This window comes from Erithacus rubecula (assembly GCF_903797595.1).
Source record: "Erithacus rubecula genome assembly, chromosome: 3".
NCBI lineage: Eukaryota > Metazoa > Chordata > Aves > Passeriformes > Muscicapidae > Erithacus > Erithacus rubecula.
The window spans coordinates 8,754,812-8,779,581 of NC_136689.1; the positions used below are offsets into that span (position 1 = coordinate 8,754,812).

The 24,770-nt window shown below is 37.1% G+C and overlaps 1 protein-coding gene across 1 annotated transcript in view; it reads right to left on the reverse strand.

Moving 5' to 3' along the window:
• The window catches only part of PTPRN2 (protein tyrosine phosphatase receptor type N2), a 628,212-nt gene that overhangs the window by 377,216 nt on the left and 226,226 nt on the right, over window positions 1-24,770 (reverse strand). Inside the window, exons 6-9 of the mRNA XM_079300304.1 lie at window positions 15,297-15,759; window positions 8,786-9,040; window positions 7,370-7,410; window positions 5,491-5,858 (exon numbers count right to left, since the gene is read on the reverse strand). Of these exons, the coding sequence (XP_079156430.1) occupies window positions 5,491-5,858; window positions 7,370-7,410; window positions 8,786-9,040; window positions 15,297-15,759 (1,127 nt within the window). The remainder of the gene's footprint in view (window positions 1-5,490; window positions 5,859-7,369; window positions 7,411-8,785; window positions 9,041-15,296; window positions 15,760-24,770) is intronic.

Consider the following 24,770-nt stretch of genomic DNA (forward strand, 5'->3'; position numbering starts at 1 on the left):
AAAAAAAACCCAACCAAACAACCAAAAACAAATAATGAAAATTAAACAATGACATTTTTACATCTGAGCTTCCCAGGACTGGGCAGAATGGCACTGATGAAAAAGTACTGTCAGATAATAGACTGCACTGTGATTCAGTGTACTGCATTCCCAGGAATCCTGATCTTTGGCTTTTCTGTTCTCACTCATTTCAAAAGTTTAAAATTCATTACTGTTTCATAATGACCTGAATTGTAATCACCCAAAAAGCACTGTGATATCCTAGAAGAACTGACCATATGTCATTGTGAGATATTTCAGCATCTCAGGGTTTTATGACTCCCACTGTTTATAAAAACAAAGCACAGCCCCCAGCCCCTTCCTTAGTTTGGGAATTTTTAATGTGCAGTTCTACAGCCTGGACTCAGCAGAGTGACCTGAGCTGCTCACTGGGAGCTTGTGGAGTACCTGAACCAGCTGCTCTTCCAAAGACCTGGCATGTAAGACCCCAAACAGGATGCTAAAGCAGCACAGAGGCAAGGAAAGAGGAATAAGAGTGTCTGGAAATGTCTGTTGTGGGAAACTGGGCCAGCAATCATTCCTGTTCAGCTGGGTGAGTAATGCAGTGAGTCCAGCTAGGTGAGTCTGAGGGATCCTTGTGGTGGCACTGGACTCATGGCACACTCCCAAAATTGCCCATTGCATCAGGACCAGAGGGAATCCCTGCCATTACTGCTGATAGTGCAGAGGACTGGCTGGTCACCAGCTACTTCTATTAGACAATTTTCTCTCTATGTTCTTCTAGAGGTAAAATTGCAGAGCTAGTCCCAAAAGAAATGTGAGTAAAACATCTGGGAAAGCAAAGTCCCTCGAGGAGGGGAAGATGGACACTGGGAAGGACTCTCCTCTTGTAAAGTGATCTACATCAGCAGGTGAGATACACATTCTGTCACAATATATTTCAACAGATTTTGAAAGCACAAAACTAAGGGCAGTTGAAGTAGAACAGATTATCATAATATCTCTGTACATATAACAGATAATAAAAATATACAAAGCTGAACACTCACATAAAAAAGACAGTATTTATTGCTCTCTGTGACAAAGCCACATTAACTGCTGCTTTTCTGTTATTTTCTTGTGGATGAATAGGAAGCATGAAGTATCATTTTCCTATGGGAATACATAATATCAAAATTGAGGTAGTGAAGCAGTAATATGGGGGATATGATCTCTGTCATTTTCTAAGAATCACAAGAAAACTGGAGAATTATAGATGGAAAAAAGATTTCATGTCTAGAAAACTCAAGGGACCATGAATAATTACGCATGAAGAGTTGGCAACATAAAATTCTAGAATTATGTCTCTCTAAGAGTTCTGGTGCTGAGACACAAAGACCAAATTGTGCCTACTGGATAATTTCACAGAAAAGGAATTTTCCATGTGTATTATTCAGACATGGGGTCAAACTATCTTGTCAGAAGCAAAACCTGTGGCTTTAAAATCAATTATGCACATGTATGGAACTTATTTATTCAAGAGAAGAGTTATATAAGGGAAGTAAAAAAATCAGAGATAAAAATTTTGCATTTAACTTCTTTTCTAATGTCAGCTGTCCTTTGGTGATTTTAACAGACTTCAATAGCAATAGGTTCTCTGGTTTATGTGTGTTTATATTTCCTCTTAGTTTTTAAACTTGCTGTAGAAATTAAGTGAAGAATATGCACAAATTTCTTTCCCTTGATAACGTGCACTTGTAAGTAGAATAATGATTTCAAAAAGGACTGTGAGATATACAGAGAAGGTCAAATCAGCATTTCTTTTTGAATATATGTATTAAAAAATTCTGTCATTTTCTAAAAAGAGCTGCAAGGCCTCATGGAATTAAAATGTTTAGCTTCTAAGAAACATCAAGATCTTCTAGTAACTGAGAATGATAAAACTTATCAGCCCTGTTTCATTGATGTAGATATTGTGATTCATTTTTTCTGTTTATTTAAATTTAATTTTTAAATGCAATTAAAATGTTTCCACCTGGTGGGGAAAAATAATGAAGATCATAAAAATACAATTCTTTAATGACCTGCCTAGGAAAATAGAAAACTTGAGGAATAAACCAAGACTTCTGCACAACTCAGCTTCAGGGTCCTAACCTGAATGCTATCCTGAGGAAAGTAATCATTATATGCAAAGCAGTATCATTTATCACATTTGTAAAGGTGGAGAAATAACATCAAGCATTTGCAATTAACCCAACCCTTCAGCATGTTAAATGGGTCAGACTAATCATATTCCATAGCAATTTTACACTATGAACACAAGACCCATTTTTTCCCAGGACCTGAGCAGAATAGCAGCTACCCCCAATGAAATGCAGAGCCATGCATGCAGGATCCAGCTCAGTTAATGTGTTGTGAACAGATTTACAACCTATACAATTTTACATAGACAGCCTGGAATTGAGAGCTAACATATGACAAAACATGAACTAGCCAGGAAATGCATAATACAACAATGCCAGAAGTTGTCTCACAAGCTAAGGGAGCTGCCATGAGCTGTCTGTGATCTAGTAGTTGTATGAAAAACTTCAAGCACAAGCCTTCTGATAAATCACAAAACAGGATGGGTTGCTCTGCATTAGGTGCTCAAGCATGGCTTCAGACAAGCATGACTTGATTTTGAGGCTTGAAAGACTGTGATAAGCAGAGGAAAGAGACAAAATTTCAGACTAGGATTTTTCTCATCTAGCTACTCAATCTCATATTTAAGAAATTGCACGCCAGCTTGGCTATTTAAACTGCTGAGCATGCAGCAGCTTACATTTAGATTTACTGGAGGTGGTAAGAACTACATGTTCTGGAAAGTCAGGCTTTGAGTTTCCACATGAGACACTCAGGAGACTAAACACTGTGTAAATGTTTTGATTGTGGGATCTAGGCCCTCATTTTAGAGCAAATACTGCCAAACAAATGGGAGAATTGGCATGCTTTTAAGCAAAAAAAAAGTAGTTTCCCAAATGTGAAGAACTAGAATTTCAGAAAATAGACTCCAAAGGCAAGACTTCTCTGATTAGAGAGCTCACATGGATGTATCCCAACTATAACAGAGGTACTTTGTAACTATGGCAAAAGTAGAATAAAAATGAAATTAACATCTCAAACATTACTTTTTAAAAATAAGATTACTTTAGTATTTTAGAGTTAAAATTAATAAAATACTTCACAGCAATTACACTGAGAAAGAAAAAGATCTTACACAAATACTCCAGTGATAGAATAGCAGTTTTTTGAAAGAGAAGAGAGTAAACAAAGCAAATCAGCAATTTGATTGGTTTCTCAGAATAATAAAGTACTGAAGCAGCACAGTGGAGGATTTGCTGGACAATTTTCTACACTGAAAGTGTCAATTCATTGCAAAGCTTAGCACTGATGGATAATATGGATTGGTATAGATTGCAGTGCTGCAACCATCTGAAAGGTCACTTGACAAACACAGCAGGAGGGACCTACTGTTCTTGCCATTGACAATCAGACTGCCATTTTGACAAGCCTTTAAAGAATCACAAATCTTTACTTCAAGTATTAGATGGAAATGTTTATCTTTTGTATGTGGCATGATTAAATGCTGGCATCTTCTTAGCATTTCATGGAGTTCACTGTAGCAGTGCTATACCTCCTTGGATCATACTTGCAAAACCTCAGAAGCTAATGGGGAATGGGTGTCCCCATAAATGCCATCTATAGCACTCAGCAGAATCATAGGACCACAAAACTAATGTTAACCCAGCACTGCCAAGTTCACCACTAAATTGTGTCCCTAAGTGACACATGTACATGCCTTTTAAATACCTCCAGGGATGGTGACTTCCCAGGGCAGCCTGTTTCAAAGCCTTCTGTGAAGTTTTTCCCAAAATGCAATTTGAACATCCCCTCGTGCAAGTTGAGGCTTTTTCTCTGCAGAGCCTTCCTGTCCTCCAGAAGATCAACACTTCCTCCTAACTTGGTTTCTACCTGAAAACTGACTGAGGACACACTTGAGCCCTTCATCCAGATCATCAACAAAGATATTAAACAGAGCTGCCTTCAGTACTGAGCCCTGTGGCTGCCAGAGTTACAAAACTGGGTGTGACTCCATTCCCCACCACTCTGGCCTGGCTATCCAGCCAGTTAAAAACCATTAAAAATGGCAAAGAAGGTAAATCATATTTGTGCATATGGACTCGTCTAGAACCAAGAATCTTTGGACAAATTACCTCCTCAGCAAGTTTCATTGAATAATAACAGACATAATTCAGGGAAAGCCCATCAATGTGAGACTAGCTAGAAACAAAACCAGGTATGACACAGAGAAGAATCTCCAAGCTGTGAACACTGAAATTCAGAATGTCTCCCATTTCACAGAGCTCTGACAGTTCTAAACTTTACCACATTTATGAGCCAAATAAGTCTGGATAGTCAAAGGAGATGGTGTCATCAAGATACTCTTTGGAATAAATGGTCTTCAGGATTGATATGAGTTAAAACAGCTGGGGGAAGTAGGGAAGTAGTGCTGAGCTGGGGAAAAACTGTCTTTACTGCTTCTCACAGCACTCCTAGGCAGGAACAGAGGTGAATTGCACCAGTTTCTGGTCTGTTTCTAATGTGCAGCCACATGCATTTCAGTGCAACACAGTAGAGTAAAAACAAGAATCTTCCACAATCCTATTGCCTTCAATCCCATTAATAAATTTAAGACAGTCAAAAGAATCAATACATGCTAAAGAAATTTCTGCCTCAGTTTCTCTATGACGCTGAACAGTGATTTGTAAACTCATCCTAGAAATTCCCAATTTCTCACAGAAGAAGAGTCAGGATCACTAATCAAATATAACATTGTTCTACAGAGAGGAAAAGGATGTAGAAGTGTCTACTTCGTTCTAAAATCCAAAATACTGTAATGAACTGTGTATCATTAGGTGGCTAAAGTTGCCTTTTTGAAAGTATAGTATTAAATGTCAAATTCATTAGTGGCATGACCTGAAATCATTAGGTCTTTCTTTCTAAACTAGCTGCATATGTGATGTTTGGATTCCTATATGTGTTATTTTCAGATCAAAATGAAACCACAGAGAAAATACTGCGCTTTATTATTGTGCGTGTCATTTTTTTGAAAGAATGACTCAGGCATTGATATTTAGACTACTTTCAAGTCAAATATTTAAAGCTTGCATCCCATCCATAAGCACACTTACTGACATATTGGAGGGTCATGAGAACATGAGAAGATAGAGAGAGGTCTAAGCAAAGACCTACAAATTTAATGTCTTCTGCAAGGGAGAAAAGGCAACTGTAAGAAAACGGAACTGTTTGCTTGTATTTTCATCAAAGTACTGAACAGGTTCCAAACAGTTTCAGATGTATTAAAAATCAGGCCTGTGGCATTTTCCTCTTGTACATTCATATTTCATTAGGTGCAATGACTTTATCTTTCCCCCAGTTAAAAATGCCATTAAAATTGGCTGTTGTACTTACTCCTTCACTGTCACAATATAGCCATAGTCTTCATCCTCAGAAGATTTCACTTCAAGTTGTAAGCCTTGTCCTGTGTTTTTCTGAGGCTTTTCATAGGAGTTTCCTTCCTGCATTAATGCATTCTTAATCCAGTAGCTGGTCTGGCTTAGGTCTTTGGAGTCAGATTCCTCATTCTTTGCAGTTGTCAGCTCCCTTGAGAAAGTCTCACTTTTTACATTTTCCACACCAGCATTTGTTTCTTCTGAGGAAGAAGTTTCTTCAGATTTCTTAGTTTGTGTCTTTGTAGGTTCTTCAGGAAAAAGGTCTTTATGCATATTTTCAGTGAATGCATTCTCATTCAAGAATCTAATTAGTTTTGCAGTGTTCTCCTGTATTAAAAGAATAATAATATTTTTAAAACTAAACACAGGAAGGTTACACTCACCAAACCTGGATATATTTTTTCAAACTCTTATTGATATGGTTGGGTCTACTCATACAACTGCTGAATGATCATTTTCTTAATTTCTATAAACTTAATTTCTATAGACTATGTAAAGAACATGATATTTATTCCATAATAATAAAAGAGTATTAAATTATGCCACTATATTTTCCCAGTAGTTTTCGTGTGTCTAAGTGCTGACAAAAATGAAACTTTTTCATCAGATAAGTTAATGAAAAGGAGAAAAAATAGAAATGTCCATCAATATGCCTGGGTTGGGCCTGGAAACTCTCATACCTCTTGGGTCTCATAAGTTATAACGCCAGAAAAGGAACAGATATTATATGACCAATTCTGTTTCTCTTCCTCATCTCTAGAAATGGTGACAAACTGTAAGTGAGTGATCCAACAAGCTAAACAGAAGACCAAAATCTGTCTAACAAATCAACAATAAGCAAATGAGCCAAAGTTAAAACAGGTGCCTGAAAAAATTCATTAGGTAGTTTCCTTTCATAACTTTATTGCAGCCAAGCATTTGGGAGGAAATGATGGCTAATGGGCACTTTGTGCTCTGTGTCAGAATAAGTTCTATTCAAACATTCCCTATTCAAACTGTCACTAAGAAATTTGTACATGGGATCCTCTGTAAGTCTGTTGTGACTACAACACTTCATTCCTTGAAGACTTTCATGTGGGTGTACAAAGCTCCTGCTACACTGTCCATGTGTGTTCACTCAGAGGGGCTGGAGAGATTTTACTGTGAATACAAAAGGATTTGACCATTTATGAGTCTTGCAGTTTTAGCTTTTGATAGAGTACATAGTAGGAGAAGTTTAACACAGTTTTTTAAAATATTCCTTTGACATTTTTTCTGCTCCATGAAACTGAGAGAAAGATCAATATACCTCAAAAATGGCTAAACATTAGCCAGCCATTCATAGGATATGATTCAAAGCTCAGAAGGAATATTGTAAAAGTAATCTGGAATAAAATGCTAATTTTGATGTTACTAGCTAGGGTACAAGATGTAATGCCTAGAGTTTTTGAAATATCTCTCATGTTTCCTAGAACTAAAAGTCAAAGAACAGGGGGAAAAGAATTTTCAAGAACTCAAAAATTTCAGTGCTCAAAAATTACTGAAATGAGGAACAGGCTGAATTTGTCTGAACTTTGTGAACCTATTATGAATTCTGTCTATTTAAAAATTAGAGAAAGAGAAAAAAAGGACTTGATTTTGCTTTTTGAACATCAAAACTAATTTTGGTTAAGATTTAAATAAATGCTCATTTAACATGTCAATGCATCAACAACAACAACATGTCTATGTGTGGTATTGAAACATAGTCACACAAAACATAGAACAAGTCTCATATTTCAGTGAGTTTGTCTTTCACTGCACAGAAACCTGATGTTATGAGATGGAACAGTTGTTTTGTTAAAATACTGGTACTCTACCTCTTTATCTGTTCTCACACTGGCTTCATGCACTGCATTGTCTGTAGGATATGAAAAGCACAAATACATAGTTATGAAGGGTAAACATCATACACAAAGCAAAGACTTCTCATAGGCTGCTATTTAGCAGTGGCCTTTTTAGGTCATTTAGACATCAAAGCTGGAAGGGCAAAGTAGGGAGCACTGTATAATTTGTTATTGTTATTCTAACCCCACTTTGATAGCAAATTAATGTGAGATCAATAGACAGAGTACTTCAAGAGCCAATGTAATAGTGTTATTTTGCTAATTAAGTGTCAAATCATCATATCAGTTTACCAGTATCTGAGAAAAAAAACCCAAAAACTATCCAAAACAGAATAAAATGGCTCTAACCTGCTGAATGGACAATTATGGAAAAGGAAACATATATTTCCTTCATACATACTTTGGTGGAAGAAAATTACATATTTCAGTAGATATCATTCACCAAAATTATGCTACAGTTTAACTACAGTGACAATATTCAGTCATGTCCTTAACCTCAGTCAAATAACACTGGCTTTTTGCTTTATGATCTGAATGTCATTCATCTTTCTCAGCATGATTCTAGATAAATCCTCAAGTTTGCTCCTTTTAATTTAAAAAAAAAAAAAAAAAAAAAAAAAAAAAAAGCAATCAGAATAACCAGAATATCCCCAAGTAGTAAGGATTTCAGTATATTACTATGAAAACAGACGGTTAAAATAATTTTTCATGACTTACAGTATATACATTTCTAGCATACTAGATATTATAACATTCCTATAATAGAAAACAGATGAGCAATAACTTATGTTCCACTATGGTATCCACTCATTAATGACAATTACTGCAGCTCCTGAATCTGCAACACCAGGAAAATATGTGTGTAGACATAAACAAATAACCATAATAACTCTTCTTATTCCTTAAGAAGGAAAGAGAGCAAATGGATTTGTACCTGTAGTTGCCACAGATTTTCTTATGCAAGTAGCTGTGGCATGTTAAAAAATGGTTATCTGTAAAACATATTTTTCTCTGCATATTTTGAAATACATCTTGTAATATAATAATTTCCATTATCATTTTGTTTAAACATCTCATTTTCAAGAACACAAAATTAGACCACACAGTATAAAGCAATTTCTTCTTTCAATATAATTGGGTGTGTTTATCTTGCTTGTGAAGCTTGAAGACAAAGTGTTCATAAACAGATTTTATTTTTTAGTAAATAAAGAAGCAAAAAGCTGTAAAAAGGAAACAACAATCTAAAATTTCACAGCCTTTCAGGAAATACAGAAACTTTCCCTTTCCACTTCTTTAAAAGTGATTTTTAGAAATCTAGCACTAAGGTGAAGCAATTGAGGAAAATTAGGGTAGCTGTTTTTTGCCGTGCTTAACTTTTGAAATAAATACCTGGGTTATTAACACTGTTTTCCATTAATCCAGTCAGAAGCTCTGCCCTTCCTTGAGAATCCCCTTTTTTCATTTGTGCCTCTGCTTTGTCTTCTTTACTTTTTCCAGCACTTTTTTCTGTTTCTTCCTGAATGTCAGCACTTTGAATTGCAGTGGCGATTGTATCAGCGATTTCATCCAGTTCTGTTGAGCTGAGATTCTCCACATTCACTTGGTGTTTCTCCAGGTCCTTCAATACATTTTTAATCAGTGCCTCTGGATCAAAAAACAACATAAGCACATGGTTTAGCTGTGTACATGAAACACATGCGCTTATATATTTAATTTTTCCTAAAACATAGCTTTCCCTTCATGGAGAGCATCTGCTTTTTTAAGGAAGGCACACTCATTCATGCTGCACTCCTTACAGAAAACAGCATTCTTAAAGGATGCTAAAGTGATGAGGTGAATCTGTGCCAGGACAGGGGGATGTATGCTATTATAACCCAGCAAATTCTCCTAGACAGAGGGCATTAAATAATCACTTCTTCTTTTCAAGAAGAACATTCTTTTCTAGTCTAAATTGATTCAAAATACTGAAGACAAGTGTTAAAGTGGCCTAACTTTTTTTAGCTGCAAAACAGTAAAAGCAACATTACTGTTTCCTAGAGATCAGATTTCTTTGGTGATTTGCTTTCACAAGATAAGTAGCTATACAGAGTTCTGGGGAAAAAATGAGAGTCAGATATTTTGCCTTTCAATCAAAAACCTCCTTGTCAATTAGAAGTGGATATAAATATATATCCATTATATAAAGGGTTATGTAAAGGACAAAATTTATAAATCAATTCCCCTTGGAACATATGTAATTTATCAAATATATATTTACAGAGATAGATGATAGAGATACATATAGATGATACAGAGATATCTATATCTACATATAGATATAAATTATAGATATAGAGCTTGTTTTGGTTTGCCGGCTATGAATGTTTTACCAGTCACAGTGAGAAAAAAACAACAAAACAAAACAGCAAAACACCTTTGATGTGATAAAAGTTTTGAAGATGAGGAAATTCAAGGGCAATGGATATTAAAGGTGAGTCAGAAGATGGAGCATAACATCTCACCAGGGAAGGCACTTTTCTGACTGCATATGTTGCATCTCTACTTCACTATCAGTCTGTAGAAATCTGCAAAATTCAGCCTAATGTCCCTTGGAGTTTGAGACACTAAATGCAGTGTGCTTATTGTAGCACACCAAAATCATTTCCAATCATGCCTCTGTTCTGCTCATTCATGTTGATAAGAAATTTAACATATTTATGCATATGCATGCAGGCAAGAAAGCTTTCACATAGCATTGTGTAGGAAGAGGAAAATAAGGGCTGCTTTCAAATCTCTGTTGAATGTATGAATTTACATATAAGCAGTTTGAAGGTGTCATCCAACCTTTTTTCTCAATAGTAACACTCTTCATATTAAGCACAGTAGTTGAACAGGTTTGTCATCTGAAAGCAAGACTTTGGGACCATGCTGTCACCTTCAGGCTCACATAAAAGTGAATTAAAAAGTAGGAAAAGACAATAGAAACTATGCCATAAGGGCTAAAATAAAAGATTTTTCTTTTTCCTCTCAGCAGGGAAGAAATGCACAGAGACTAGGAAAGAAGTAAAAGTACTTAACAGATTTCTGCTTCAGGTAAGAGGAAGTAGAACATCTGTGATTTTTGCAGGGAGACAAGCATCAAGGATTATTTTTCATTGGGAATAAGAGGCCAAGACCTTGGACACATCTGTCATTTTTTGGACCCTTCAGTTTTAACTGATGAGCTCACCATCAGTATCTCACCATCAGCTTCCCAATTCCATCTCAAGGCAAAGACTAATTTCCCCTGACCTGACCCAAAATTCACTGACCAAATTAATGCCATTTCCCCTTAACTAATTAGTCCATAAAAAGCAAAAGAACCTAAACAGCTTAAATAATAGGTTTACTGTAAGTCTGAGAAAGTGTTGACATATGGGGAAGGAGGTTCTTTGATGTACTTTATTTTCCAGGTAAAAAGGAAACATCTTTCCAATAATCCACCATGATGTTATTACATTCAACTAATCTACTGATAGAACTCAGTAACATAAAATACAAGCTAATCTTGAAAAAATGTGAACTTTTGAAATTTCTTTAAAAAACATAGTTTTTTTACACTTAATTGTGACTATCAATAACAAAAGACAGGTTATATCTGTGAAGTTTCTTCAAACTGACAGCTGACAAAGACCTTGGTACCATACTGGAATAGCAGAGTGCCTTGTACAGGAAAGCAAATGTTCAGAAATGTGAATCAAAAATGTAAACTCAATCTGTGCCAAATTCTCTGGGCCAAGATATGTGGAGGCAGCAAAACTATACTGAAGTTTGATAGAAGCTTAGCAACACTTCAGAGAAAACTTTGAAAACTTTCCTTTAATTTTATTGTATCCATCCCCTGTTTTGAATTTAATAATACAGTAAAAGCATGGTTAGTTTAGAAAGGTAATTTACAAGTGCAAATTAATCCAAACTGCAATAAAATTTTTCAATACACTTGATCAACCTGAGTTCAAGATGATTTTTCAAAAAAAACCTGGCAGAGAGGTGCAGAGGGTGTTAAAAATAGCAGCAATGCATAAAAGTAAGTAGGAAGAAAGCAGCACTGCTGCATTACCACAGGAGCCTTGTGTCTGCTTAGGTATCATTTCTGATCTTATCTTTTGTAGAACTATTGGACAATATCTTGACAGAAAAGCCTGAATTATTGAAGCAGAGCTAATAAAGTCAGCAACGAAAAGACAGAATATATGTCAGATCCAAATCAAAACTAAAACTTTACAAATAAAACATCATTTGAAGACAAATCTTAAAAGAGAATTATATTTCAGGACATACATAATTAAAAGACTTATATTAATGTAACACAACTAAATTTTTATTTATTTCATTTGATTCACAGCCAGCTGTCTAGACCAACTACTGAACTATTCAACAACATGCAAGCAATGTAGCCTTGTCATTTCCACTCCATTTTTTCCACATTAACTTTTTACCTGTATTCTTAGCCCAGTCTTATCTCTCCAGTTCATCTTCAGACTCATCTTTAATATCCATTGCCAACAAAAAGCAATCTTGAACAAATGGGAATGGGGGAACAGGGCAAGGAATAACACAAAAAAAGAATGGCCACAGACCCTATTCCAGATAATACTGATAGGCTCACTGCAAGTTCTTCTGGTTCACTAAAACCTCAAAATTATATGGAGGAGCCTCCTGCTCCTCTGATACTGGCATTCCTGCCCTGGTCATTGCCACCTGGGCACAGTTCATCAAACAGAGTCCTAAATACTGCATTGACATGAATAAAACTTTGGCATTATATCTACTTTTACTGAACAACTACGATGTGACTTAAAATGTCAAGGATCAAAGGCAATAACCAAAGGCAGGAAGTATGAGGAATGTCATGTTTTTAGTATCCTAGGAGGGACAGTCATCAGAGTGTCTGTACCAGCCTGGTGAAATGCAGGTCTACACAAAGAGTTTTGCTAACTTCACGTGCTTACTGATATGATATTAATCCTTCTCCATGGTAAATATGGATATTTACACTTCTTGTTATGGCACTTGTCCATGTTTGCAATAATTTGTAAATTACTGGATAACACTGATAAACAGATAAATATTATTGCATCTGTTTACAAACACCTTTGGGTAATATGATGAATTTATTAAAATCAGAAAATATTGTTGGAGAAGGACCAAAAAGCAGATGGAGACTGCAATGTCACAGCATTTAAGCAGCACATGTACTTGAACATGCATTTACCTGTGCACAGCTTTTATAGTCTCCCACTGACTCCCTTCTAAGTAGACTCACCAATGCTCAGTCATGTTTTACAGGGCTTGTGCTGCAAACCAGATTTCTCCCTTAGCTACAGCTTTCCAAGTGATGAATGCAAACTGCCTTTTATAGTTACCCTGGACTCATAATGGCAGTAAAAGCATGGATGTCCTAGAAGATGCAATTTTTAATATAAGCTCCACCAGTAGAATACCTTAGTAGGTAAGATTAGCCCCTTGTACAGGGAAAACAGCTTTTTATTGTACAGCTATAAATGATGCATCATACTCTGCTGGCACAAGAGCCAAGGCCAGCTTGCCTGACAACCACATGGTATGGGAGCAGTAACTTTGTTAGAAATTCCACAGCATGGTCTGTCTTCTTCAACTCCATCACCCTACTGACCACATCAGCTGCCTCAGCAGCTGAGCACCATATGGAATGATGATCCCAGCTTTGCCAGAGAGGACGTATAAAAAACATTTTTGTCCTATAAACATGGAAGTTTGCTATTTTTCTTAAGACATGTGAATTACTAATTCTATGACCTTTTCAAAGGAACAGAGAGACATATTCTGCAATATTTAACACACAAAAAATCAGTAGACTAGAACAAACCACATCAAAATGAGCCAAATTCTAAATACGGCTGGTGCAGAGGAGAGATTAACAATTCCAGTGTTGCACAGTGACTACAAAGGCAGTACCCACGCACATCATGCTACTCCTAGAGGTAACAGCTTCCAAATCTGATAGAAAAATAACTCCATATTTCCTTCTTTTGTATTTCTCCCTCAGGGTGCCTTGTTAGCAAATTTACCTGCCACTGTTTTGCAGCAATTCTCACTACTAATCTGCTCAGTACCTTCTGGATTGTTCTCCAAGCCCCGTGCCTTTGTCTAATCCTCTCTCAGATGGATCAGAGACCTGAGCACCCCATGCCTTCCAGTTTTTTACAGTTCTGTAGTTCACAGAGTGCAAGAAAAAAACAACCCAGAAGCCTACAACCCATAATCCATAAGCACAAGAGAGATTGGAGAAAGGCAAAAAGGAGAAAGAGGTTGTGTGGTCAGCCTGGGAAATCTGAATCTAAACCACTTTCATTTCAATGGACAGCATTTAAACCAGTGAATATTTTGGGGTCTGTCCTCATCACTTTCTTGTGAGATTATTAAGTGTAAAAATTCAAAGGAAACCACATTCTTTCCTGCTCTAACAATTCATAATGCCTTGTCCATACAACATTTAAAAGCAAATGCAATGGCAGAAGTTCCTACAGGGCATATTATGTATGAGAAGTCAAAGTAGTACAACCCAATGAATTGTGAAACATGTTATTCCCTGTAAGTGTTAAGCATTTTTTTCCCAGTTGGCTTCTACCAGGAAAGGTGAAGTGGAACAGCTGGAGGATAATGAAACCAGCATGTGCCTAGTTTGTTTTGAGTCTTGCAACAAAATTGTCTAACCTGTGCAAGAGACTTACAGTGCCACCTGGATTTGATTTTACATTATAGTTCATTCCCTGAAACCTATTATCTCTGGGCACCATACCAAGAATGCTTTCAGTTCTGAGCATCTTTTAGAATGCCAGCATTATCTTTCCTCTGCTGAAACTCTGACATTTCTCTGTGTTTGTGTGTTTTCTGATTTTGGAGGATATTTTAAAAGAAAACAACAAAACAAATCAAAGAACACTACACTTTATGGATGGTAAAGAGGGATTCAAAGGAACCCTCTTACATATCACCAAAATCCATTGGGATAGTGGTGACTGCAGTGTAACAGATACAAGTGCTTGACAATGGCTGAGGATCAACTCTTTCATTTTTCAGGCATTCTGATCACTGGAGTAACATCAGTAGTTAGATTAGTTTAAAGAAACAACAAAAGCAACCAGAGTTATAAAGGCTACATGATCCCCAAGACTCATCTGACAAATCAGTGCTTTAAGTGTATCACAGCATGGAGATGTTATTCCCATTTTCATTTAAATATTTGTTGTACTATCATGTACAGAAGAAACTGTGATCCAATCATTGTTAAACAGTATTTTTAAAAGAAAAAAGGGTGGAAATCCAGGAAATGGTTTCTTTGTTACAGAATGCCCAGACAAAACTAGATGCAACCCCACCTTCTTCTCCACCTATGGGACTAACAGACTCTTCTCTTCTCAGTGTTTTGCAGCAGAATTCATCTCAATGTTCATTTCTGTGCTTAACTTTGAATTTTACACTGGGTCCTTTAATTTCTAGTTAAATAAAGAGATACGGAACAAAACCAGACATTTCTGTATTATCTATATATATGGTGTGGGATGACTACATAAAAACAGATTTGATAGCGAAGATATACCCGTAATTATGTGTTGTTTGTAAAATGCTATGAAAATATAATAAATTACATAAATGCTATGTCTTACTAAGTACCATATATTTCTGTATGCATATGGAAGGTGGGCTGAAGAATGTGGGTAGATGTTTGCAGGGAAAGAGTAGCTGGAATGGTGAACATCATTACTGCGTTATGGCAGATATAAATATGCCAATAATAGGAGATATATCAAATGTCTAATTTTATTTTCTTTTTCTCAAAAATGTTCAGTAAGCATGAGGGAAACTTCAGGTAAGCAGAATAAGTAAATATCAACTTTACCATCCACAATTCTCAGAGGGTCCTTTGGCTCATCCTGGGAAGCAGATTTGTGACTCAGCATCTCGGGGGTTGGCCTCAGCACTCCAGGCCTGGGCTGGAACAGCTTCCTCATTTTGAAGTCTTCTGCTTTTCCTTTGTCAAGGGTTGCACCAAAAGGACTGACTTGTGTAGAGTACAATCTCTCAGCATGAAGCTGAGGCCCTTTAGTCCTGCTGCGAGGGCTTTTGTCACTGCTCTGTGTGGAGAGGTTCTGGGTGATGTAGGAGTGCAGCGCTGCCATCCGGCTCTTCTGGGCCCCTCCCGTTCCCATTCCCATTCCCATTCCCGTTCCCGGCTGGCTCAGGGTCCCCTGGGGGCTCTCCAGGAGCTCCTGCTGTGACTGGGATGCACGGCCCAAAGCGGGTGGTGTCTCCTTGGGGTTCTGCCTCGTGTAGAACCTCCTGGGGTCATTGTAGATGTAGCTCTGGAGAGAGAAGAGAGTTGACAAAAGGAAATTTGTCAGAATTGCTCTGTCATTATTGTTGTGCCAGGCAGAAACCTTAATGCTTTACCAACCAGGAAAACAATAATTGCACCTGCAATGCAAATGTAAACTGCAAACCTCAAACTGATACCTGTGCTTCAAAGAGGCAATACTAATTATGTGCAAAAATCCAGTTTATCAAATTATTAAAAAGCAAGAGAAAGAGAACAGAGAGAGAATAATACAACTCACAGTTAACCATGTCTGCACTATTTGTATTCATTCAGACAAAGCAAATAATAAATATTTATATTTTAAAAATAAATAAATATCTAATAACTCCGCTTTTCCTTTAGTTTTTCCTTAACCTGTGAGAGTAACTATTTTTCAGAGTACTTACAAAGCTAGCATGTCAAATTAAAAATGTCACTTTTAAAGGAAGTAAGTAAAGCAAATTTTTTTTTGCGTACACTAAATATTTTAAATTAAATATTTTTCCACTAAATTAAATCTCTAAGAAATATATCACCTGTCACTATGGAAAAAAAATAAACGTTTAAATTGTTTTTAAATTAAATTATTATTTTCAGGAAAAACAACACAGCAAATTAAACGACAAAGCTAAAAACATGTCAATCAAGCTCAAACAATATTTTTACTGAAGAGTTGCAGGAGAATAAAAAGTTGAAAGGTGGGCTTGCAGTACACTTTTCTATTTTCAGTTTCTATTTTCATGGAAACAGCAGATGGACATTCTTTTTATTATTATTTAGTTCTAGAGACATTTTTGTTATGATCACAACCTGAAGGCAGGCTTTTTCATTGTTTTAGGGAACCAGTTCCATCTTCCTATATAATTTCAAAAATAAATTTCCTTCCATTCTTGCTAAATACAACTTTGAACTGAGAGGTTTACTTGTATCCAGAATAATTCCAATCAGATTCTTTGTTTATAATTCCCTCAGGGCACCTGCTGAAGTCACATCCCATGCTGTATGTGTGTTGCAGGACAGGTCCTGCTCCTCAGCTGTGCTTTTTTGGTTAAACTGTCACACAAACTACATCACAACGTGGCAGCCTTAGGACAGGGACTATTTCAGCTCTCACTGCTATAAATTATAGTGAATCACTGGTGTGCCTGTGCCCTGATGACACAATGATTTAGGACAGATGGAGCTGCAAAATACAGAGGGATTGAAGAGACTATTCACTCCAGAGGAGAGCAATTAGAAGGATTCAGACAGAAAAATCATTATTTATGTATTTGCTAATGTACTTTGTAAAAACAAAAGTAAGATTGATAAACTCTTCCAGAAGATGAAGAATTACTTTTAGATTTTATCTAGGTCTTAATTTCTGGACAATAATTTTGCTCTCATTTGAACAATTTTATTTCTTCTGATGACAGCCAGTGGATTCTATAATACATATTCATATCCATTTCTTTCCAAGAGAGTTTTCTTCCCCTTAACATATGATTGAAGAAGTTCATTCCATGGTTCCATATCATGATAGACAATTTTATTACAGAGACAAAAGGCACTTTGGCTCCTTTAGCTTGTGACCTACCAAGGCAAGGCTTTGGATTTCTGCAGTTGGTCTTTAACATAGAAATATGCTTTGTGAAAGCCAAGAAATCAGGCTGCAGTGAAGCAGTGTCAAAAAATACAGAGCTAGAGATCAAGCAGCTTTGTGTATGAAATATTTCAGTGTCCCCTGGGAACCGTATCAAACAGCAGCAGTGCAGCTCTGGTTCAGTGCCCCAGCTGCAGGGTAGGCATTGCTCTGATCAGCTCCAAGGGGGAGCCAGTTGTCCAAATGCAAGTTGAACACTGTTTACATGCTTAATGGCAAAGCCTAAATGTGAAAAACTTACAGTCAGATGCATTTATCTCCCTATTTGAACGGCTCTCTGCCCGGGGTAATTAACTCTCTAATGATACTCCAGAGTGAGGAGGAACTGCAGAGGATGACACAAAGCAGCCCAGGACACCTCGAGCAGTTCACTGAGAATTCCCATAAGCTGCCATCTCCCTTGCCCACTCCTGTTCTCTCTGCCTTGCAGCCTTCCAGAGGATCTCCTGGGCTCAAGGGAAGGAAGAACATGGAGCTGGGAAAGGGAGAAACACAACAGGGGGAAGAGGACATTCCCCATTCAGTCAAGGAAAAACAAGAAATCGCTCAATCCAACTTGGTAACTGCACCTAATTTGGATCTATGTCCCATATCCAGCTCTCTCTTTTGCCTCTTAAGCTTTACTAGTAAGTGTTAGAGGGGAAGAAACTAATGGGCACTAGCAAACCATGTGAAAGGTTAGTGTTAGGAGATGTGGGCTGGCTTTTGATGAGCTGTTTAACAAGTCCAAATACCCTTTAGCATTAACAGATCAGTGATTTTCTGTTCTTGCAGACAACGAGTGCATCAACAAGGAAAAGACCACCAACCCACCAAGTGATCACACACAAATTGGATGTGAGTGTGTGCCAGTCCTGGGCTCAGAGCTGCACCTCGATCAGGAAGGGGCAGCCTCTCAGCAGCTTGACAGGTCACACTTTGGGCAGTAAGGGATGAAATACTAAAAGTTCTAATTAAAGCAGAGCACTGACAGCTCAGCTGTCTTCACTGAGATAGTAGCCCTTCTGACTTTAATTAAAGGGGTCTCACAGCTGTATGACAATCCTCCACTTGCAGGAGAAAAAAATCCCCTTCCTTGCTGCTCCCATCTCAAACAAAACACCAGAAGTACATGTGGCACCTGACACATGCAAGATGAAATCCAAGTAAAATTGCAGCACAGATAAATACAATCCTAAACTATGGGTTTGCCTAAGTGGTATGGGAAAACAACATCTAATTTTTACAGACAAATACAGGACAAAAAGATCAGCAATATGTAATTTAGAATCCAGACACAATTTATATATCAAGTTATTAATAACAATTGCAGAGCACAGTAATTATCTTATTTGAAGTGGGTTTTGCAAAACCCACTCCTGAACATGGACATCGGTAGTTTGATTAATGTCAAAGCTAAATGGCATAGTCAGTCCATGGTTAGTGAAAAGAATGTAAATTCCCATTTTGGTGCCTTTGGAGAATCTTCAAACATTATGGAGAAGCAGAAGGAAACACAGAGTTGGAAATTTTTGGAAGAAAATACATTTCTGGATTGATTACACAGGACTTATATGAAGTACTGCCAGTAATAGAACAAAAAATCCTACCCCAAATAAACATTAAGCAAAATGTGCAAAAATAAAGAATGAATTTGTTACCATATAGATGGTTTATATTGAGTAGGGTTGAAATACAAGCCCCTGTTACTATCAGGAACATCTTATCTTTTACTAGGTAAAATACTGTTCAATTGTCTCATGTCACTGATATAAAGCCTTTTAAAAGTACTCTGAATTGTTAAAACCCTCAGTTTAAAAAAAGTCTTATTTCTCCATCTGCCCAGGATTTCCCTTTCCTTTACTACCTTTCAAATAAGCTATCTCAGTAATTCACACATTACAAAAAGTACACACACACTAACCTTTCTGAAGTTGGAATTATTAGGGCAATGTCTTGTATGGTTTAGGTATTTTTTTCTGCGTGAAATTTCACAGAACAGCACATTAAATTACATTCTGCAGACACACTATGCAAAAGTCTATGGACTACATGTTTATTAAAATAAATAAAAAAATTATAAGAGGGTTGCAGGATAAGATACATAAAACATAATGCTGTTCAATTTATCCACTAAAGGGTAGATTGACTTGAATGCTTTGCCCCAGTGCAGAAAGAATGGAATCAAATTTATGACAAAATACTCCCTTTCTTGCACATACATTTGCTAAATCTTGAAGGCATGTAGAACTAACAAAAATCCCTTAGAAATTCATAAAGAAGAAATCTTGTGCTCTCCATTTCATTTATGTATTTCTCTTTGGTGCATTTGCAGATATTAGCCCATATTTGCTATCATCTAAATTTAGTTGAAGCATGATTCCACCTACAACTCTTAATTTACTGTGCCTATTTGAGATATTGACATTATAGTCTCTGAAATTAGAAGATAAAACCACAACAAACACTGGAAGGCTCATCTTTACACATGGTGGGGTAAAATAACATTTTCCAAAGACTACCAGCAATGCAATTACCTCATACCTTAACTCACTGTGTGGAATGAAAGAAATTTAGCTTTTTGTACCAGACACAGTCTAGATGCTCTGTGACTCACACAGACTTGCCTCGTGCAAATTCACTACATGGGAGATACCTGTACTTATGTGTACCCCTAAATAAACACCAGCACGAGTGACTGCTGAATCAAAGGTGGACTGTGAATTTGTACTGCTCAATTTACCTTTAAATTGATATAAATCCACCCAACAATGAGACCTGATGATGTCATGGAGTGGATGACAGCATGAAAGTCCCTGGGATGGGGCTGAGCAAGCAGCACAGTTCTCTGTCTTCAGAGCAGCACAGCTAAAGTGGTAAGTCCTATGACAACAAAGCCTTAATTCTTTCAGCTGGGGAGCTGCTGTGGCCACACAGTGCTGTCCTGTCAAGATATCTCAGCAGGATTCCAGCCAGGTTCCAGCTGAAAGGGGGAATGCCCTTGACAAGCTCTACGTGCTGTAGATGTGACCTTACATACTATGCCCCAAATTCAGTGTTATCTGAAAATAATAACTGCAACCAATGAAAGTTTTTAATTGTCTGAGTAATAATGAAGCAAAGGCCTCTTTTAGCAGCTGCTAATGACCTTTCCACTAACTATAATGATATTGTAGCGTGCACAAACCCCAAGAAAAACTAATTCATAACCCAGAAACTGGAAAAGAAGCCAAACCAGTGCTTCCTGCAGTGATGGAACAGCATCAGGCCATGGTCTTTCCACAGATTCACAGGTTTAAGGCAACAGGCAACATTACAGTCATCTCACCTGACCTACTATTCCATTAATAATTTTCTGTAACTATCTTCTATTTTCTTTCTGAAAAATACAGTAGCTTTGAAGCCATTTAAAAGAGAAGGTGACAGAGATTGTTAATTAACATCCTGTAGTTTGGAGTGTCAAAGCAAAAGGAGTCTGCTTTGATTGAAACTATTCATGACTTTGTTTCTTAATCCTTGCCGTGAAACTACAGTGCAACAGGACTGTCCAGCTCTGGCTCTACAGCATTCAATAATCTCTACTGCTGTAATTTCAGCTGATGTCAGAGATTTGGCTTCCACTCCTAAACAAAAAACCCTCAAAAAAAAGAAAAAAATTTAATAAAGAAAAAAGAAAGGAAAATACACTGCCTTCTTTCATATATAAGTTACTATTTAATAAAATCACTTTTAAGTCTCAGATGTTCCCAGCAATTCTTGATCTCCTTTGGAATTATTGTATCCACTTGCCTACCCTTCAACTAGCTACAACAGACTCTCCTACATGGGTAATTGTTATTGTCAGTTGATGTAACTTTTTGTCTTTAGTTTTCATAACTAACTGCTGTTTTTCCCTTTCCTTCTGACACATCTCCATCCTATGGGTAAAAGCAATGTTTCCTTTGGTGTAGAAGGAGTTTTCTCAGCATTCATGATTGGTTCACCATAAACAAAAAAGGTCAGTTTTACACATTGGGATACATGATTACCTGGCTTGTCTCCACACATAAAGGATAAAACATGGAGAAAAATGAAGGGTGGATGACCCCCAATAAGCTGATGGATGGCCAGGGGCCCCAGGGCCATCACAGTGAGCCATCAGCAGTGCCACCCACCAGACAGCTGATGGGAAAAGCTCCCTGGATCACCCTGCAGACTGAAAGGAGTTAATGTCAGCAGGGCTGTGGGGCTCCTTAAGAGATGTAGGACTCCTTGTGGGTGCCATCTTTTCACTGTCCAAGGCACACTGTGGGATGTTTAGGTAAAAGGAATAGTCTGGAATGATAGCATGTGAGCAGGCTGACCAACACACCTGTCTGACCATGCCTTGTGTCTGTCCTGTCTTCTCAACAAACTCAATTTCTAACAATTCTCTTGGGTGGGAAGCTCTGCTCTGTACCTTGTGTCCTGTGGTGCCTCCTGGCAGCACCTGCTCCACTTGGCCACTGCCTGGACACGGGGACAAAAGACTTGGGGCATCTTTACCTCTGCCAGGCCACTGCAATCAGGAGCTCCCTGACACCACCAGCAGGAGCCAAACAGTGACACCCAACCCACAGTGATGGTAGAAATTGTGCAGCCTGGTGATCAGTGCTGGTAGATCTACCAGGGTGTATCAGCTTCCCTTGCCTGAGAACATCTTGCTCATATGCCAATTAAATCTGTTACTCAGGGTTTCAGTGAATGATGTTTAAACACATTTTCTGTAGGCATATGCTGGTATGTTGAGCTATCTCATTATCTAAAGATGATTTTCATAGAAACATGATGGTCTTCATCTGCCAAAAGTTGAGTACATTAACACCAGTTCAATATATTTATAACTCCAACACGTGAATATGGAAAATACTTTTATCCTAAGAAACACAAGTGAATAGAGATCTGCAGGATCAATGTCCACACCACTGCTTTACAACCCCATTGAAAGCAACTTTGCATTTGCTAGACAAATGCTTGAAGCCAGTTCAGGTCTTTTCCCCCATTAAAAAGAAAGAAAATGTTGTTCCACTGTCCTGAAATGTCTACACCAACATATTCACACAGAGGGAGATAAAGTAAGTTTTAATTTCTGTGAGCTCTACCCTCTCATTTGATAAGTATAACAGAAAAATAAAAATGGAATGCACTTCAAAATTTCTATCAGCTCTATCATCTTCTGTTTACTGATTGCAATGTACTGAAGCACAGGGAGTAAATATTTGCAAGACAAACAGCAAACATGCAGGAAAAATTAGAGAAACAAACTCCAAACACATGGTATTTGGAAAAAAAGATTTGATTTTGAAGGAGAGGGTCTGAAAAAGAACTAAATCTTATTATCCAGTCTGTATTTGAGATTTTTAAAATATCAATCTATGTTTCATCTGGGAATTACTAGAAATTAATTAACTGCCATTTTAAATAAGACTCCAGACTTGACACAGATCATTTATAATAACATTTCTATGGCACTTGTATCTTCTAATAATTGAAAAAATAATTAATCCTTACAAGATACCTGTGTGATAAGGGAAATGATGGTTTCTATACTAAATGTTGAAACTCTGTCCTGCATAACTGATGGGTTGTAGGTAAAAGTATGGGTTGGATCTAAGACTTGAGCATGATACTAGTACTAGAATTCTCCTTTGCTAAATTATTAGTTCAAAAAATAAATCACAAGTCACATTAGATCACCAGATTGTCTATTTATGCCTCACACAACGTGACTGCAATTTTACTAGACTTTTTAGCCAGGATTCTATTAGAGCTTTAAATCTGTAGGTACCAGTCCTTCTAGAAAAAAATTGCAATCTACACCAGATTCCTGCAGAATGGCCAGGAGGGTGGAAATTACAGTGTCTCATTTTATATACTTAAATTTAAACAGATGGGTCACAACTTGAAAACTCTGTTTTTCCTTCCATTGATCATGGAATGAGTTTATGTGCAGCAATACAGACATCTTTATATGGTAAAATGATTTCTGCTCCAGTGCTTCTGGGGGCTTGTTTGTTGGGTTTTGGGGTCGTTTTGGGGTTTTTTGTTGATGAGTTTGGGGGTTTTTGTCTATGTGTGTCTGTAAACTTTTTAAGGAGGATTTAATGTTTCTATTTTGCCACAAAGAGCCATGAAGAGGAGAATGATCTGAAAGATGAAATACTTTTCAAATGTGTCTGTGAAGTAGGGGCATTAGCCCTTCACTATTTTGTGATGGCTTTAGGTAAATGAATACACCAATGCTTGGGAAATGTTCAGATATCATTGCACAAGTATGTCAACAGAGAGTCAATTCAAGGAGTCATTCCTTTATCAATTATTTCAGAAATATTTTTATGAAAGTGTTCAAGCACAGCTGACATATTTTTATACATTATCCTTTATATATTAAATACAAAATTTTATCTTTATATAAGCAGAGCTTAAATGTATACACTGCAGGAAGTATTTTGAATTTTTGTCAAAATTCTGATGAACTTCATTCAGTCCTGTATTTAAATCAATGTTAGATAAATAAAGGTGCTGCTTTTTTTAATTAAAGTTTCAGGTTAAAATGTGCAATAACTAAGTAATTTCTTATTAGTTAATCACAGTAATTAATATTTGTGGATAAGCTCAGAGTACATCTTTAAGCGCTTATGCAGTCAGATTTTCTAAAATAAATAATAATAATTTTAAATAATTACTACACACCTCTGTTCTTTAGGTGATCAATTAGAAAGATTTTAACAATTGAATTTTTATTTTATATAATTTGTATGATTCTTACTTGCAGCTTCTCCCCTTTCAGCACCACTGCACTGCTGAGCCACAACTCTCTGGCACTAACCAGTCACTTCACCTGTTTCTTTTTTCGTGATTCTGAAAATGCCTTTAACTTCATTAGCCCCTTCCTCATTATAAAGATTCTGTTGTTTTGTTGGGGTTTTTTTTTCCCCCAGAAATCTTTGTTTTAAAATTTGTAAGAATACCAAAGATTTGGAGATTTCTGTAATCACAACATCTACCTGAGAAGTCTACCAGGAAAATGAATGTAACTAAACCACAAAGAAACAGTAACAACAGAAAATTAATGGAATTCCCTAATGTGTGTGTCATAATTTTCTCTTTCCCCCATCCTACCCACGAGGGCCTGAATGACACATTGGCCTGACAAAGACCAGCCCTATCTGAAGCCCTCAGAGGCTACTTTGGGGGAAGGAGAAAAAGCAATTCCATGAATCTCCAAACCACAAAACCCAAACCATAGAATTGAGATTCCTGCAATAAGAAATACAGCCACAGCACAAGTGTGATAGCAACTTCCTTATTCCTACAGCCTATCCAGCAGGAAGTACATGTGGGTCAGGTTTCAAATAAGTTCTCTTTCTGTGATGATT